General features: G+C 47.2%; 1 protein-coding gene across 1 annotated transcript; it reads right to left on the bottom strand.

The window, feature by feature from the left end:
• Nucleotides 1–1,712: 1,712 nt before the first annotated feature.
• Nucleotides 1,713–15,444, bottom strand: LOC105692479 (homeobox protein Hox-B1a). Its single transcript, XM_012411705.2, has 3 exons — nt 12,433–15,444; nt 4,187–4,350; nt 1,713–3,074 (listed from the first exon to the last, which is right to left on the bottom strand). Exons 1-3 carry the CDS (start codon nt 13,784–13,786, stop codon nt 2,823–2,825), a joined length of 1,770 nt encoding a protein of 589 aa, XP_012267128.2. The 5' UTR covers nt 13,787–15,444; the 3' UTR covers nt 1,713–2,822.
• Nucleotides 15,445–16,159: the final 715 nt, after the last annotated feature.

The raw sequence follows: 16,159 nt of genomic DNA, 5'->3' as shown, positions 1-16,159 counted from the left end.
AAGCAGTGAATCACCTAAGCACTTGTTTACCCAGGGAATCAGAGATGCTTCCAACTTGCTTTCCCCCGGCAGCACGGCCATCATCCCGGCAGAAGCAAAACGGAGCATCACCAACACCGTTGCGATGCTACCTTCCGTTCCGACCGTCCTCTCATTCCTACCGCCGCACACACGTACGTATAAAGATATGTAACCGTCTTCCCACACGCGCACACACACGTATACTCGTACATACCTATGTACCCAATACCCGTACCGCGGTACGCGACGGTGATGCGGTGCGCTCGCGACGGCACTAGAATCGCTAAATGTAATTCGGTTAAAAGGGTTTTAGCAATACAATGCATATAAACATGAGTGCCAGCTCCTCTCGGTTCCTCTTACCCCTCGTCGCCACTCGGTTCGCCGATTTAACGTTATTCGCCGCTCCGCCCCCCCGCCCCCCGCCGCCGCTAAGCAGCTTCGCTTTTCCAAATTTCGCCCATTTTCTATCCTCTTGCAGATTCGCTCATTTTTACTGCCGGGGCTCCACGGTGCGTAATATGCCCTCCTCGAGTCTGGCGACGTCTAATCGCACCTTACGTCGTATACTTACGACGTGATTCGACTTTCGTGTAGTTTATATGTTCCCCAAATTTTCACACGAAATCAAAGCGCCTCGTGCAATCGAATAGATAATTGGCAGCGGGACGATTCGATAAATCGGCGAAGAGCGAAGCGGCGCAGTGAAGTCGTATGTGTACCTGCTAAGGAGAGAGGCAAAAAAATTCAGCCAACCGTTCCGCGAGGTACGTACCTACGGGTGGGTACGGGGTCGGGCAAACTTCGGAGACATTGATCTGTATTCATCAAATATAACTTTCCTCCTGCTTTCGAAGCGAATCTCGACTTCCGGCTCACTGGCTCGCCGCTCCTCCTCGCTCTTTCCTTCCTTCCTCTCCCTCCTCCTCCTCCTTCTCCTCTTCTCCTTCTCCTTCGTCCTTTTCGCGTCATCTGCATCTTCGCGGAATCCAGGGCGAATCTCGCGTAGCGAGGGGGTAGGTGTTATACTCGGTGAGGATTTCGCGAGAGCCCTCCGCGCGAAGCGGGCGTTCATCCGTTCGTTTATCGTTCGAATCGTCCGTCCGTACGTCCCGCAGGATGTACGTACGTATATAACCTGCGTGGAATATAGGCGACGTAGGTGGAGGAGGAGGACTACGACTACGGCTACGACGTCGCGGAATTCGTAACTGCGGATTAGCATGTCATAAATACTGATCGCTCGTACAAACGCCAGAAGCTTCGACTTCGCTTCACGAAGCGCACCAAATCCGCGGAATAGGGATATATATACCTAGATATATGTATATATATATACCTCGCAGTGTCGTCGGTTTGACTATATTTATAGCGGGTGTACCTATACCCGTACCCCGAGCGTATATATACACTACGCGTATTATATTATACCCGGTGAATTTATCTTGTGTGTACTGCGTCGTTTCAATTTGCCAAGAGAATGATGACCGTGAATTTATGGGGTTCGAAGGCCCGCGGCGGACGTTGGAGAGGAAGAATTTCTCTGATAATGAATTTCGCGCGTCGTCGTCTTAATTACCTCCCGACGTCTGATTTTCTCGACGATTTCACCTGCGACGAGGAGGGCATATGGGTACATGGGAAGGATGCGTGTATCGATGCGAAAGAGTCTGTGATTCAAACAACTGAAATTCATTCTTTTCGTATAATTTATTTTAGGAACTTGTGTATAATGTCATCATTATACATTTGTATATCAGTTTTCTCCATATATTTGTTCGTGATCGGTGTATATTTATTTATTCAAGTTTCTTCCTTTCTCCTTTCTCCTTTTTTTTTTTGCTTTTTTCACGCTTCTTCAAATACGATACCGATAACGCGGCATCGTCGTCGCGTCGCCATCTTGTCGTTCATTTATAGTCTAGCTATACAACATCGTATCTTAATACTGAAACTAAAATATCCGTATATAACACTAAGTGTAGGTAGGCATATAATACTGTATACATATGTATAATATAGAATATTCGCTCGTCTCAAATTTGTCACTTTATTATTCAATGGATTTTTCTCCTTCCCTTTTTCGCTTCTTTTCTTCTGATTTTCACTCACGTAATATACAATCGTTATCATTATCATTGTTATTGGTATTATTATTATTATCGTTATTACTATACTTATGTGTCTAACACGTGGAATTATCATTAATGTTTTTGGCTCCTTTGTATTTTATATATATATATATGTATATGGGTATTAGGTACGCGTACCTGTATCGTACGTTCAATATTCAGTATGTATTTCGAAATTATAGTATATATATATATCTTATCGTTTATTTTAATCGTACGCATGTTATATATATGTATGATGTATGTATACCTGTTACTTTTTTTTATACAGAATTATCTTCTAATATTTACAACGATCTTACAATCAATATAATTATACACGTAATTATCTATTAATTATATATATAGTGTAATAATTTCACACGTACACGTCACGTATACACATACGTATTATACGACGCAATAATATACAATATGCATGGGTAACGTCGATACATCATACACGCAAAAAGATCCAAAGTTTAAAGATCGTCCGATAGAAAATTATCGTAGTTCGCTCACCCGCACTGACACTCCGTTAAATGATAATAAAGATAATATTTAATGAAGTGCTAATTACATCGAATCAATGTCCGCGTTAAGATTCATATTGAAAATATATATATACCTATATATATAAATAAGTAATCGACGTATCGTTGATTCGTTTGTTATCGATCGATCGATCGATTATACGACGTAGGGACGGTAAAGAGTCTCGTGCAATTCCGTGATTCCTCTCTGATTACTCTCCTGCGACGTCCTCCGATTTTCCTCACCCGCGCTCGCCGCGCTTATGCTCACGTCACTTCCGCTCTCCCTGTCCACGCTCCGCGTACTTCCTGTGTCCTCCGATTTACCGCCGCTAGCACCCCGCGCCTCCTGCTGAGCCTTTTTGCTCCTCTTCCACTTCATGCGACGATTTTGAAACCAGATTTTCACCTGCCGAATCAAAGAGAGACGAATTCAAATTTACATCACCGACGTACCAGCGTCGCGACTTTATCGCGATTTACGTTATTTCGTGAGGCTCTTACATTCTTCGGGCAACTTATATACGTATACGTTGTTTTATATAGGTGCAAGCTTTTTCCCCCTCCGGCGAAAAATTTGACGTAAATCTTTCAGACAACATATCATACACCCGCCCTGCACGCGAATTTTCCCCGTCTACGGCGATCCACCTCTCTCTTTATCATTTTACATCCCCTTTCCCCCTCGCCCTCTCTTTCTCTCCACACCCCCTTCGTTTCTTGGCGGCACGCTCACGTGAATACGAATCAGATTTCAAGGGGGTTCCCTCTTTCTTTCCTCCATACGCGATATATACGGCTTACGAACGCCCTCCTCATCTACTCCGAACCGAAGAAGAGAGCGAAAGAAAAGAAAAAAAAAAAAAACAGACATAAAAATCATGGGAGTCGTGTAACAAATTTCATACAACCCGCGCCACGGATCGCCCCCGTAGGTATCAATTCTTCGTCGCGTTTTTATTCTCTTTTCGTTTTCATTTTCATTTTTTTTCTTTTATTTCTATGGATTTGCTTCTATCGAATAAACAAAGAATAGTTGAATTCATTTATTACACCTACCCACCGTGTAGCTTCGCGTTACCTACCGGGAGGGGTGGGTTACAATTACCGGCGCGGAATTTTCCGAGGGAGTCGGGGGTAGGTGGTCGATGCGAGGGGGGTAAAGGGGGGTAGGGGGGGGGGGTGGAACATGTGCGTGCAGTAGAATCGGTAAAACATCGAAACAAATCAGAGGCTGAGCCGTAATAATTCAGACTTTCACGCATACGCGCGTTTAATGTATAAGGTATATGTATGTATAACACTATGTGTACGGGCATGTACAGCTCTGTTTGCCGAGCTATTCGTCAGTCAGTAAGCTTCCGAGTTATGTTTAAGTTCCTGAACTATGCGAGATTTAGGGGGGACGGGGGTGGGGGTGGGTGCGATGAATAATTTCCGAATGTCTTGAGGCCGTTCTAACCGGGCAACGATTCCACCATAGATATATGATTCCACGATCGTTGAGTAACGAAAGCGCACCTGCGTTTCGGTGAGCATCAACGACGTGGCCACTTCGAATCTCTTCGGTCTGCTCAGGTATTTATTTTGTCGAAATTGTTTCTCCAGTTCGAGCAACTGCTGCGACGTGAAAGCAGTTCTCGGTCGTCTGGTTTTTCCGAGTAACGTGTGCTGGGCCGCGCAACCTGTAACAATGTTAAGACAAAGGTCAGGTGCAGTGTTCCTTGTTTTCGCTTATTCAAAATTTGCGGAGGTGCGCGTCGTCGTACAGTTGGTACAAAAATGGTATCGGATGGATGCTAATGCAATTATGTCTGGTGCGCGGGGTCCCGAGGGTAACGAGGGTGGGATAATTTGGGGTCGGGATCGACGAAGTTAGACGGGGGTCAGCGGCTTACTCCGTACGTGCCGCGAACCCCGTCCGACTTCCGCCCCAACAATTAGCCTCGCCATTCACTTTTCCCGGTCGCAGCAAACCACCGCGTATACGTGGGGAGGAAAACCAAAGCAAAGGGGGGGGACACACGCCAATTGCGACCGGGGTCAAAGTGGTTCCAAATTAATCATTTCATTTCTATGGAAGAAATCTTAACACTTTACCGCTCGGGATTTCAGTTTTTTTCCTACCATTCGCAGCGGGTATTTTCCTTTTTTCTTCGATTAGCCAAATTTTTCCGGGGCCTCGTTACCTGCGGTAAACTTTGTCCGGTTTTCGACTAGAAAAATCGATCCTTTTTTCCGATTTCATCCGGAATCGGAACGACGAAAATCATAAAAATCGTAGATCCCTTTATTTCATGGTACAGTACGTACGTACCTTTCCAGGATATACACATATATATGTATGTACGAGATACGTATGTATGTGCGTATCTTATGTACATTATATATACATATATAGAGGCATTGACTATTCCGCGCCTACTGTCAGTATTTGCACACATGCCAACGTTTAGCTTGTAACACGCGTCGGTGCACATTTTGGACCGACTGATTCACTTACAATATTACACAATTACCAATCATAGCAGGTTATAATTCGAACGGGGGGGTCGCAGCCCGTATATCGCCTTGCTTATTATCGTTGTTGTTGTTATTATTATGATTTTCAGGGATCGAATCGTCGTATTCATATACGTTAAGGATATTGGCGAAAAGGACCCCGACGCTGCGAGCTCGCTACTCTTTACGCAAGATAAAATCTTACGCTACATGAACAAAATAATAACACAATATATATAATAACGTACGGGGATGCGTCGTACCTATATCCGTATATTGTATACAAGTACGAGGATTTTTTTTCCCTCGGATAGTCAAATCGAAATTACAATGTACACGTATCCGATGTATCTTGTGTATTTGGATAAAAAGATAAAAGTGCAGCAGCCTCACTATCAGCTGCGTACGTGCGACGACGAATTAAATGATTAAACGCTTGTTCGCTTCGAAGACAGTCACGTGCAGGTATACGCCATGTGCCTACTTATGTCCCCCGTGTCTATATGTATGTATAATACGTAACGCACATCGTGTTAATCTTCTATTTGTCGCCTGCTCCGCACTGTTGCTGCTGCTGCTGCTGCTGCACCGAAGGCAACAGATTTTCGAGTATTTATCTACGGCATTATGTCAACGTTCGTATTTATTTAATTGGGACACCCATATGTCGCATCGATACAGATATAAGTAGTACGTGTATACCACGGTTGCGTGCGGGAAGAAAGGCGTGAAAAAAAGAAAAAAGAAGTATTCGTATTCTCATATTTTATTCGTTGTACGTCGCTGTATAGATATTAATTGCGAGCGACGACGGAAGAATGACGAATATATTACGTCGGCGAAAAAATTTATCTACGGAGGTAAAAAAACGTAGGTGAAGAATAAATGACGAGTCAAATAACGGCGACAGTGATAACAATAAGTGGATCGACGGGGGGGTAATATAATTGTTTGCAAATGGCAGCGAAATCGCTGCTCCGCAGCACCGCTTTTATACAATCTTTATATATATATATATGTATATATTTATGTACGCGTGTGTACGCTGGCCATATGTGACTCGGTGGGGGGTCGCCTCGTTTACACCCCACGGCACGAGACGTCAACAGTAGGCAATAAATACCACGCTAAATGCTAATCCCACCACCGAGCTACCCCCTCCCCCCCTCCCTTCACCCCGACTGCAAATTTCAAATCTAGAACCAAAGGGGTCCGGGCAGACAGACGCAGTCTGCGATTCTATGCGTTTTGTGCGTTTTTATTGGCGTGTACCGAAACTGCGGAAGATCTTTTCTTTTGTTTTTATTTTTTTTTCTTTTGAAAATTTAAAAAAACTCTTCGCAGACAACGAGAGCGAAAAATCGCTTTTGGACCGGTGTAATTTTCTGAATTTCGCGATTCTCTCGATTATCGTATAATCAATTGTAGAGAACTCGGGCGTATTTTTCGTGCGCCTCGGGTCGCTCCGTCATAGCGAACCGGCTCATAAATAATAAAACGATTCTCCCCGAGCGAATCCCTCGCATTGTGAAGGACGCGTTAAGTACATACAGATAATAGTCGGTGTTTACCGCTGTGATGATTGGGACGATTTAAGGGTGGCGTGGCTTTAAATGGCTAATGGGGACCAAATAAATTAAATTATCATGATAAAAGTGGAGGTGGCGGTTCCGCCGTGGGGTGGAGGGGGGGGGAGGGGGGGACCCCTCGCGAGCGGGGCGTCGAGGACCCCCGGGGGAGAAGCAGGGAAAAATAAGGCGAATAGCCGAAAAGGGATGCGAGCCCCCCGCGGCGTAAATGGGGCCCCGAATAAGAGGCGACCTCGGTGAATGGATCTGATCGTCCACTCGATAAAGCCGCCCTCCTTGTTTACTGACATCTGTCACCGTTTATCGGTACGGCACCCAGTCCCCCTCCTCCCTCTCTGATTCCCTTCACTTTTCCCTTCCGAACACCGACCGCCGCACACGCACGTGCCGGGCGCCCCCCTCCTGATTGGCAATTTCCGATCGATCCCGATCTTCGATTGGTGTAAAATTGACCCCCGACGGAAAGTGCTACGCACGAGCTACGGACATACCAATAGGGGATGATCTGCCCTGGATGACGTACAATTTTCCGTCTCTCTCTCTCTCTCTCTCTCTCTTTTTTTTATTCCTGTTTGTCGACACGTACAGGTCGCGTTGCAGGTCTCTACGCGTCGTTCGGGACACCCCTACGGATTTATATTATTTATTTTGCCACGGTCTATTTGTAGTTTGTTAGCGCCTGTCCTATACGTCGCGTATCGTAGTGCGTACGACCGACGCGTGCTCCGAACCGTCTCAAGCCTTCTGTCGCCCCGAACGAGGCGAGAATTGAACGAAATTCAGCCCGCCAAGTTCGGCAGTTCCGACCGCGATTCGATCCGGAGATTTGGAGTTTCTTGCGCGAAAATCGAGACGGCGATTTTCCACGCTGATTTCAATAATTTTCGACGTAGAGGCGGATTAATCTTGCGGCTCGTTCGGGGCCACGGGAATGTGAAAATCGAAATAATCGGACGCTGATTTCCGACGATTCGTGGACCGTGGGGATAATTTTCATACACGCGTGGGACTCGCTCGTTTACAGGGACATAAATATTCGGCAACCCTCGTTAGGCGAGGGTTCGTTTAATTCCAGCTAATTACTCGGCGCTCGCTTCGTAATTTCGCCTACATACGCAAATGTGTTGTACGCGCGTTTCGACGACCGTTGCGGTTTCGAAGATTTTTCATCCCCTCCCCCCCTTTTTTCGTCGGGGCGAAATAAGATGGAAAAAAGTGGAATCGAACGGACAAAACGAAGATATATAGGTACAGCAAAAACGAACTTCGTGACGTCGCGTTGCGCGCACGTTTACACACGAACGCGTTTACGTATACCTACGTGGATACCGAGGTATAACAGGGGCGATAACGAAATACCGAATTTCAAGTAGTCCCCGGGTTCTAATGGGGACCAATTATCCGATCGCGAATTGCAAATTGGAATTACCCTTCTAAATCACCGTGTATCCCTAACCGCCCGGCCGAACCTTACGAGTACCGCGGAGGGTGGTATGGGGTGCGCGAGAAGCCCCGCCTATGCTATATATATACTTCTCGCTTTCCCCCCCGTCTCTCCCCCGTTTCTCTACCCGGGATTCTCTCTACGTCGCCCCGCCCCCGAATTATTCCGCACCCCCGCGCCTCGTCGGAGTAGCCTGTATACCTCCGACGAATCTGGCACCCCCCGCCTCGCCCCTACGCCGCCTCCGGAGCGCCGGCCTCGCTTCTGCTCCCCCGTTTTCAACCCCCGTACGACCCCCCCACCCCCGCCCCCGCCGCAGCTCCCTCCTCGAACCCTCGCGAACAAGTTAGCCAAGTTTTATCTGGCTATTTTCCTTACCCGGAATGGCCGAATTTAATCCCAAACTCGACTCGCCACAAATCACGCCGTAAACATCCTTGGGAAAACGTCTATATGTATACACGCGCGCGTGTTTGTGTGTATACGTGTGTACACACCGGTGTATATAGGCGTGTGCGCGCTTCAAGAAAATAATGCGGGACGAGCGCAGAGAAGAGAAAGGAGAAAAATGAAAAGATTATGACGACGGTAGCTGTAGGTATGTACACATCGCTATACGTACATTATACGTATACGCCTTTCCCTGCAACGACGTACGTAATATTGCAATACAACTGCGAGGGAAGAAAACTCACACACCCGCGTCTATACACGTACATTTGTCGCGACAGAATCGCTTCTACGTGATCCGAAAATCTCCGTTGGGATTCCGTTTTCCTCGTCTCGTAAAAACGTTCGCCGTTCGCTCCGACATACACCCCAAAACGGTCTATAATTTTCCAAACTATCCAAACGTCTTCTGCATGCTCTCGAAAAAATCCGGGGGATGAACGCCGGACCAATTTTTTTTTATATCAATTCGCGAAAATTTTCGCCCCCGCGATTCGCGCTCTTTCGGAGTAGGTCGCGCGCAACACGCGCCGTTGTGTAATTCGAAAGGGAATTTCGCGTGCACGGGGATTCGGGGCACGCGAGGTGTCGCATATACATAATCCCGTGTAGATTAAATTCGGTAATGGTGTTTCTGAATTAGCGAGCTAGTTTGGCCAGCCGCAGGCAAACAGATCTTGGTTAGCCGATGTGTACATCGCAGCAGCATCAACGCCGACGCCACCGCGTCTATATACATACATACATCCCGTGCGCGTATAACGTAGCTATAGATGCGTACATGTACGGGTATACGGATATACATCACCACCGCACGGATCTGCGATAATTTATTATTCGTCAGGGGAAAATTATTTCATTAATTCGTATACCTGTGTAATTCGTGTATCCGCGCATAGATATGTATATATACACGTATACAAACGAAATGGAAACGCGGGAAATCGACGATATCGCGGCTATAGTCGAGCTTGATTGTTTCCCGATAAGAAGTATTTGGTCCAATTAACAAGCGAATTTTTTAACCGAGGTACCATACACATAGGTGTGTACCTACGTCCGCCGTACACACAGAGGCCACTTCACTTGGCTACGTGTCGTCGCCATATGCCGAGAAAAGATACATCCGCGTATTAATACCTAATACCTAATGTACCTAGTCGTACCTTCGTAGCGTACACGCACTTCGTGTGTGCGTATCGGTATATATATATATATGTATACGTATGTATAATTCAATGAACGTTTCCGACTGTAGCGCGTGAGCCGCGATTATAACTTTATCTCCGCGTCCGGCACATCCGTATGCCTGTAGCCGTCAAAGTACATGGGTAAACAAATCGCAGATGGAACGGATCAGTAGTACATGTTAGTCGCGATTTTATGTACGTATACGTATGTAGGAGGTATGTAGAGAACGAACGACGACGACGTTTTTTATTCCCGCGGTATACCGCGTGCGATCGACGTATCGCTCGCGTAATTAATTCGGTATATCTTATTGTAAAATACCGAAGTCCGGATGAAATATCCCGTCGGTGAAATTCGTATTCGTGTACACCTGTACAATTGTACAGCTACATATACAGTAGAGAGAGGGAAAGAGTATTTAATACGCGGTTACCATGGAAACGCTATGGCGGCGAAGCTGCTCCGGGAGTCGCGGGGGTGGGTACGGGAGTCGGGGGTGGGAGGGATGAATGGACGGATGGATGACGCACAATTAACTAATTAAATCATCCCCCGACTACCGTTCGCCCTTGTGCGCGACACGGTCCTCCGGCTCTTCCTTCCTTCCTTCTCTCTCTCTCTCTCTCTCCCTCTCTCTCTCCCCCCTTTTTTTTTACCCCCTCCGACATCGGCGTGTGCGCCGGAAGTCCCCCGAGTATCGTACCGCGGGGCCCCCCCCCCCCCCACCCTTTGTTAGTCGACGTTGAAGAACGAAAAAAAGGAAAAGGACGAGGCGAAAAAGTGATAAAAGTAAAAAAAAAAAAAGGGAAGACACCAAGGATAACTTTTGCTGCAAACCTTCTCTCTTAATTTCTCGACTTTCGCTTTCGTTTATCCGTTGAATTTTTTTTTTTATCACCCCCCCATCGCGATTAAAACAACCTTTTCCTCCGTAATTTTTATGCACATTATAGGTCGTAATATCGGCACCGCGGTTTCGATAATTTTGTGTAAATTAGGCCGCGGATGTTGAGGAAGACGATTATTTGCGATTCGGCGATACGAATTGTTAATCAAACTTGCGGATATCCACCCCGGGAAAGTTCGTCGCTGCAAAAAACTAAAAAAATAAATCGAATAACACTCGCTCTCCGATGCATCGGCATTTGCATAGATTCCATCGGCGCATACACATACATAGAGCGATACCGTGTATTTACTGCAATTTACGTTGCGCTCCGCAACCAATTTTCGCCAAGTTCTCCTCTCTATTTTTTACCATCGACTCTTCGCTGGTGGTGGTTTCTTTTTTTCTCCACTTTTTTCACTCGCGGTATAAAAAACGTACCACGTACCCCGGAATCGTTCGACAACAACGACCAATCGGCATAGTCAGCTCTGAACAGAAACCGAGCAATTAATCGGTTCGTAAAAAAAAAAAAAAAATAGAAGAAGAGATCAAAAAAATGCTACTCCAATTTCCTCCCATGTACGTACACGGTCGCTTCGCGCGTACGTCGTCGTGTACCCTATGCGCGTTTCAACGTTATTATATTTATCATATTTCATAAACCTGCGGTGTACTCGCGTACCCGTGCGGTGCGGTTAAATTTTCCGGTGTCAGCAGAGCGAGCGCGCCGCTTCGGCGGCTATTAGTCGTTGTTGTACAATATTAAGTGTCGTGTGCGCGGTGCGACGATGTTTAAAGACAGATTGTCGCATTAGGGTACGCGGTAGCCCAGGTATAATACCCGGGCTACCGTGCGGACCCGTCGCGGTACTCGCGACGTAAACGCGTACGTTTTACAAGCTCTTTCGACGAACGAACGACGACACAGATAGGACAGTGTTGACATGCCTAATGCACTGTTAAGCTAAACCATATTGGTCGGACACTCTATGAACTTTTTTTTATGTACCCTACGCAACCTATGGGATAACCGTTATTGTTCCGGCTGGAAGAGATAAAAATTTAATAAACTCGCGACGCGGTTCGATATTCGCTGGCGAAAAATGTCGGTGAATTCGAGAATACCTTTTTTCACTCGGTCTCTCGATGACACCGACCTCCGCGAATACTAGAATTTCTCCGTATCTGCACGTAGATTCGCCGATACCGATTGATTTATGACGCCGATGCGGTCGTTGGTACAAATTAATTTTACCGCGGATCGTTTTTCGTTTTCTTTCTTTTTTTTTTCTACTTTATTAATTGTAATCGATTTTTCCATTCATTTTTTCTACAAATACCCGGTAGATTCGATCTTATCGGTTTATATTGCGTCTAGGTATCGCGTCTCGATACACACATCGTACGATTCCGCTGAACAATCGGCGGCTCATTGTTCGGAAAATAATATATTTAATTCTATCGTTGGTTGTTGAATGAATTTATGATCGGCGGTATAGAATCGATAAGAAACGTCGATGTAACCGCGCGATGTCATAAACGGTAGATCAAGAATAAGCTGTCGCAGATTACGCTGACGAACGGGATATAACGCGATAAAAACAACGAGCGACGATAGCTTATTATATTTTTTGTTCGGAACCTGTAACTCACTTCTGGTATCGAGATCAACGAACGGAAAGGTGACGTGGTCGAAACTTACCGACCAGATCCGCCGGGAGTCTGGGGTACAACATTCCGGTCCTGGCCAACCATTCGAGCTGCAGAGGATGAATGTGATGTTGCTGAGGGTGCGGACCTCCCGACTGCGGATGACCCACCGGTTGACCCTCTTTGTGTATCGAATGAAAAGCGCTCCCCGCACCGGCGGGGTGGTAGTACAGACTACCCGGGTGTATGAGGGGTCCTCCGGGATGCAGGAGGAGTCCTTGACTCTGTCTCACGACACCGGGACTCGCGTAAGGGTTGGGGGCTTGATTCTGGTGGTTGTTGACGAGGCCGTTCGTTCCCGTCGCGGGGTCCTCCGAACCGGGGGATATCGGGGGACTCGACGTGGGACTCCTGCTGGTGTTGCTGAGGGGACTGGCACTTCCGGTACGATTGTTGGGATCGGTGACGTCCACGTGATCTACGTCGACGCTGGTCTCGTCCTCGGTGTTAACGTTCGTCTCCCGCAATCTTTCGTTACCGTCGCGCTCGAACCTCCCCACGTTGCCGAGGGGCTCCGAGGATCTGAAAACCTGCAGAGCCTGGTGCCTGAGGGCCGACTCGCCGCTCTGGTGTACGAGGGAGTGGAGAGGATGCTCGCCGCGGTGATCCGGGCCCCGGTTACCCGAAATCGGCGACTCCGATCTCTGGCTCTGCTGGACGATCGTCGGACTGTCGTTGATTCGAAAGTTCTTCTGGCCGCGATGCCCCGCGGATTCCTCGACGGTCCCGGTATCCTGTTGGTTATTTTGTCCGGTGGCCATGCCGAGCAACGCGTCGATGCAGAAGGAGGTTTTGCCAGCGGAATTGTTATGGCTCTGTATGTGACTGGCGGTGTTGTGCGCCTGACTAGATAAGAAGCCGTTGTCGCGAGGCGACGAATTCGTCAGATTCTGCAACAAGGATCTCCTCTGCTGCTGATTATTGGGGTTGTTGTTACCCGGCGACGTAGTCTCCCTCGTTCCGTTCTTTCCGACACTTTGTTGATCTTCTTTGAACCTTTTCGCGACGTTGGGGTCATCGCGGTACAAACGCACCCCGTTGTTCGTACCGCACGCTATACCCTCCTCCGTTTCGTCGTCGACGGAATGCGCTTCTTCCTTGAAATCTTTCGGCGACCTCACCCTCAGCTCGTGAAGGTGATGCGAGTTGTTCTCCTGGTTGTTGTGCTGCGGGGATTTCCCGTCGTTTTCGGACAGAGGCGACGACGTTCCCGCTGGATCTTGAAGACGACGTTGAAGGTTGTAAACGTTCGTGTGCCTCGAGTGAGCGTGATGGAGGTCCGTGTCACCTGGGGATGCGGACACCATGGGAGAACCGTAGTGTATCGCACCTGTTGACGCCGCCATGGCGCTGGCGGATTTTCTTCTCGTTTTTCCCTTTGTTTTGTTTTCTTTTTTTTTTTTTCTTCGTCGGTATCAATTTTCACAAACTGCACACCCGGTCGTCAAAATTGCATAGATCACTCGTTGGAAAATTTGTTACCTCAACTATTTATTTTTATCATGGGTACACCTAACAACCCGCACAATCGAACCACCACTCATATGAACAACTGAATAAATAAAAACGAAAAAAACTCTCACACGTACGATTTAAAGTCTTCCTTGAATCCCATTGACTTTTTTTTTTCCCTCGAGTTTTTCGGCAACGAAACTTTACATAATCTGCACTTATCCTTACCGCAGAATTCACAGGAACGTTAATCGCTCGTAAAAAAATCACGATAATCCCTCGAAGCGATTGAAAAAAAAAAAATGAACAAAAAAATTCACTATCGACGATGAAATTCAGACGTTCGGAATCATCGAGCGGGGATCGACGCACTCGCGATTATCGTTATTGCGATCATCGTCCTTTTCACTTCACGAGAGAATGACGAGAGCGAAGTCCGTTTTCGAAATTCGGCGGATTTTTGATTTTCGTTATCGATATACACGGGGAGCTCCTCCGTTGGGTCGCCCGACGATGCGTGCAGCGTCGAATGTGGTCCGTCGGTTTGTCCGTTGGTGGTGGTGCTGCCCGTCCTCCGTTGTCGGTGGTGGTTTTGTGCGCTGGTCGCAGATCACAAAAGTACGTTCCCTTTCCCCCCTTGTGTCCCGTCGCCCGCCACCCCTCTCCCCCTTCGATTCTCCCCTTTGACTGCGCTACGCGAACCGCTCATGACTCCGATTAAATTCGGGGTGTCGCTCCGCCCCCGTGACTTCGTCCTATCGAATGGCCACGCCTACTTCGGGGATTCCCGGTTCACTACGTCGACGTCGCGGCTCTAACCAACCGTCAGTATTGGCAGGATCAGGATCAGAATCGGGATCAGAATCGGGATGACGATGGAGATGGAAATACAAACGGCGTCATATCTCCAGTTGTCCCGCGATGTACGGTACCCGGAGAGCCGGAGAAACAGGTGTAACGACGATAGCGAGGATAATAATGACCTTTGAATCCTTTTAATTTCAAAATAAGGGACATCATTTTTTGTCTTTGGTGCACAGGACGATGATCGGACAAAACTACCGGAATCGACGGGAGATCGGAATCTGGTCTAACGATATAAAAATCGTACACACTCGACGCGCACGAGTCGGAAAATGAGTGAAATTTGACGTATCGTTAAATTTGGATACAGGGTGAGTCACCAAAGGTGACCCAATGGGCGGAGACTAATCGACTCTCACCGTTGATTGGCCGTGAAAATAGGCGTGGCTTCGATCGGTCTCCGCCCATTCGGTCACCTTCGGTGATTCACCCTGTACACAGTTGCGTGAGCTTCTTCTTCGCGATGAAAAAGATTTTGTTGCACATTCACTCGTTACGTTAATGTACACGGGTTTTCAGGCACGTTCGCTGAGCTTGGCGCGACAAAAATGAGAGCGAAACGGTGTAATTATTCGACACTTTGTCGAGGCTCGTGAGACATCGGCGCGCCGCCGAGTTACGAAATCATTCCGAAATGTAGCGACGCGATGACCGTGATCTGTTCTTTTTTGACGAATGCTGTACGCGTTGTACACCCAGAGATGTTTGCGCGTATTAATATCATAGGTGTACGTAGATACGATGCATTGTTAGCAGCTATTATCGTGTCCTATCTTTATGGTTATCTACGAACTCGTGTTAACGCGATGATCTCTTTGTGTAATGTACTATCGATGAACACGTCGAATTATTATCTGGTATATATACAATTACACGTAGTGACTTTAGAGTAATTGCACACATTATCGAGTCATTAAGCCACATCCGGTCGTAAATATCGTTCGAACGATATCTACGATTTCGATAATTGATTATTATTTTTTCAATACGAGCAGCTTCGTTGGACCGCGAACACCGATTCTTGCGCCTTTCTCTCTAAATTTTTCATTTCGGATCCTCTCGGTTTTTACTCTCGCGCGAAGAAGCTGCGCCTTGTTTTTCATCGGACGCACGTTCTTTCGTTGGGCGGCAACGTGGAATTCCGGTCCTACGGAACACTCGAGATGACCTTTGCAGTACAGTCGAGTGTATTTGCCTCCTTGGCATTCGATGATGGATCACCAGCTCAACCGAAGGAACCCTGCCACCCGCCAACGCACACCATTCGATGCGCCGCGATCCTCTTACCTCAGCTACCGTTCGAAAATATACATACGTACGCCTACGTACATACGTATGTAAGATGGACGCGTATATTTATACATGACCCTGCGACGCATCTCGAATCTCATGATATACAAGGG

Source organism: Athalia rosae, chromosome 2, assembly GCF_917208135.1.
Source record: "Athalia rosae chromosome 2, iyAthRosa1.1, whole genome shotgun sequence".
NCBI lineage: Eukaryota > Metazoa > Arthropoda > Insecta > Hymenoptera > Athaliidae > Athalia > Athalia rosae.
The sequence above is the reverse complement of the archived record's forward strand: the minus strand, read 5'-3'. Positions and strand labels throughout refer to the sequence as shown.

Excerpts from the sequence above, each read along its gene's own strand:
- LOC105692479 (XM_012411705.2), bottom strand. The coding sequence starts at position 13,786 with ATGGCGGCGTCAACAGGTGCGATACACTACGGTTCTCCCATGGTGTCC. Across the intron at positions 4,351-12,432 it reads ACTCCCGGCGGATCTGGTCG|GTTGCGCGGCCCAGCACACG; the intron begins GTAAGTTTCGAC and ends ACATTGTTACAG. Across the intron at positions 3,075-4,186 it reads TGATGCTCACCGAAACGCAG|GTGAAAATCTGGTTTCAAAA; the intron begins GTGCGCTTTCGT and ends TTGATTCGGCAG.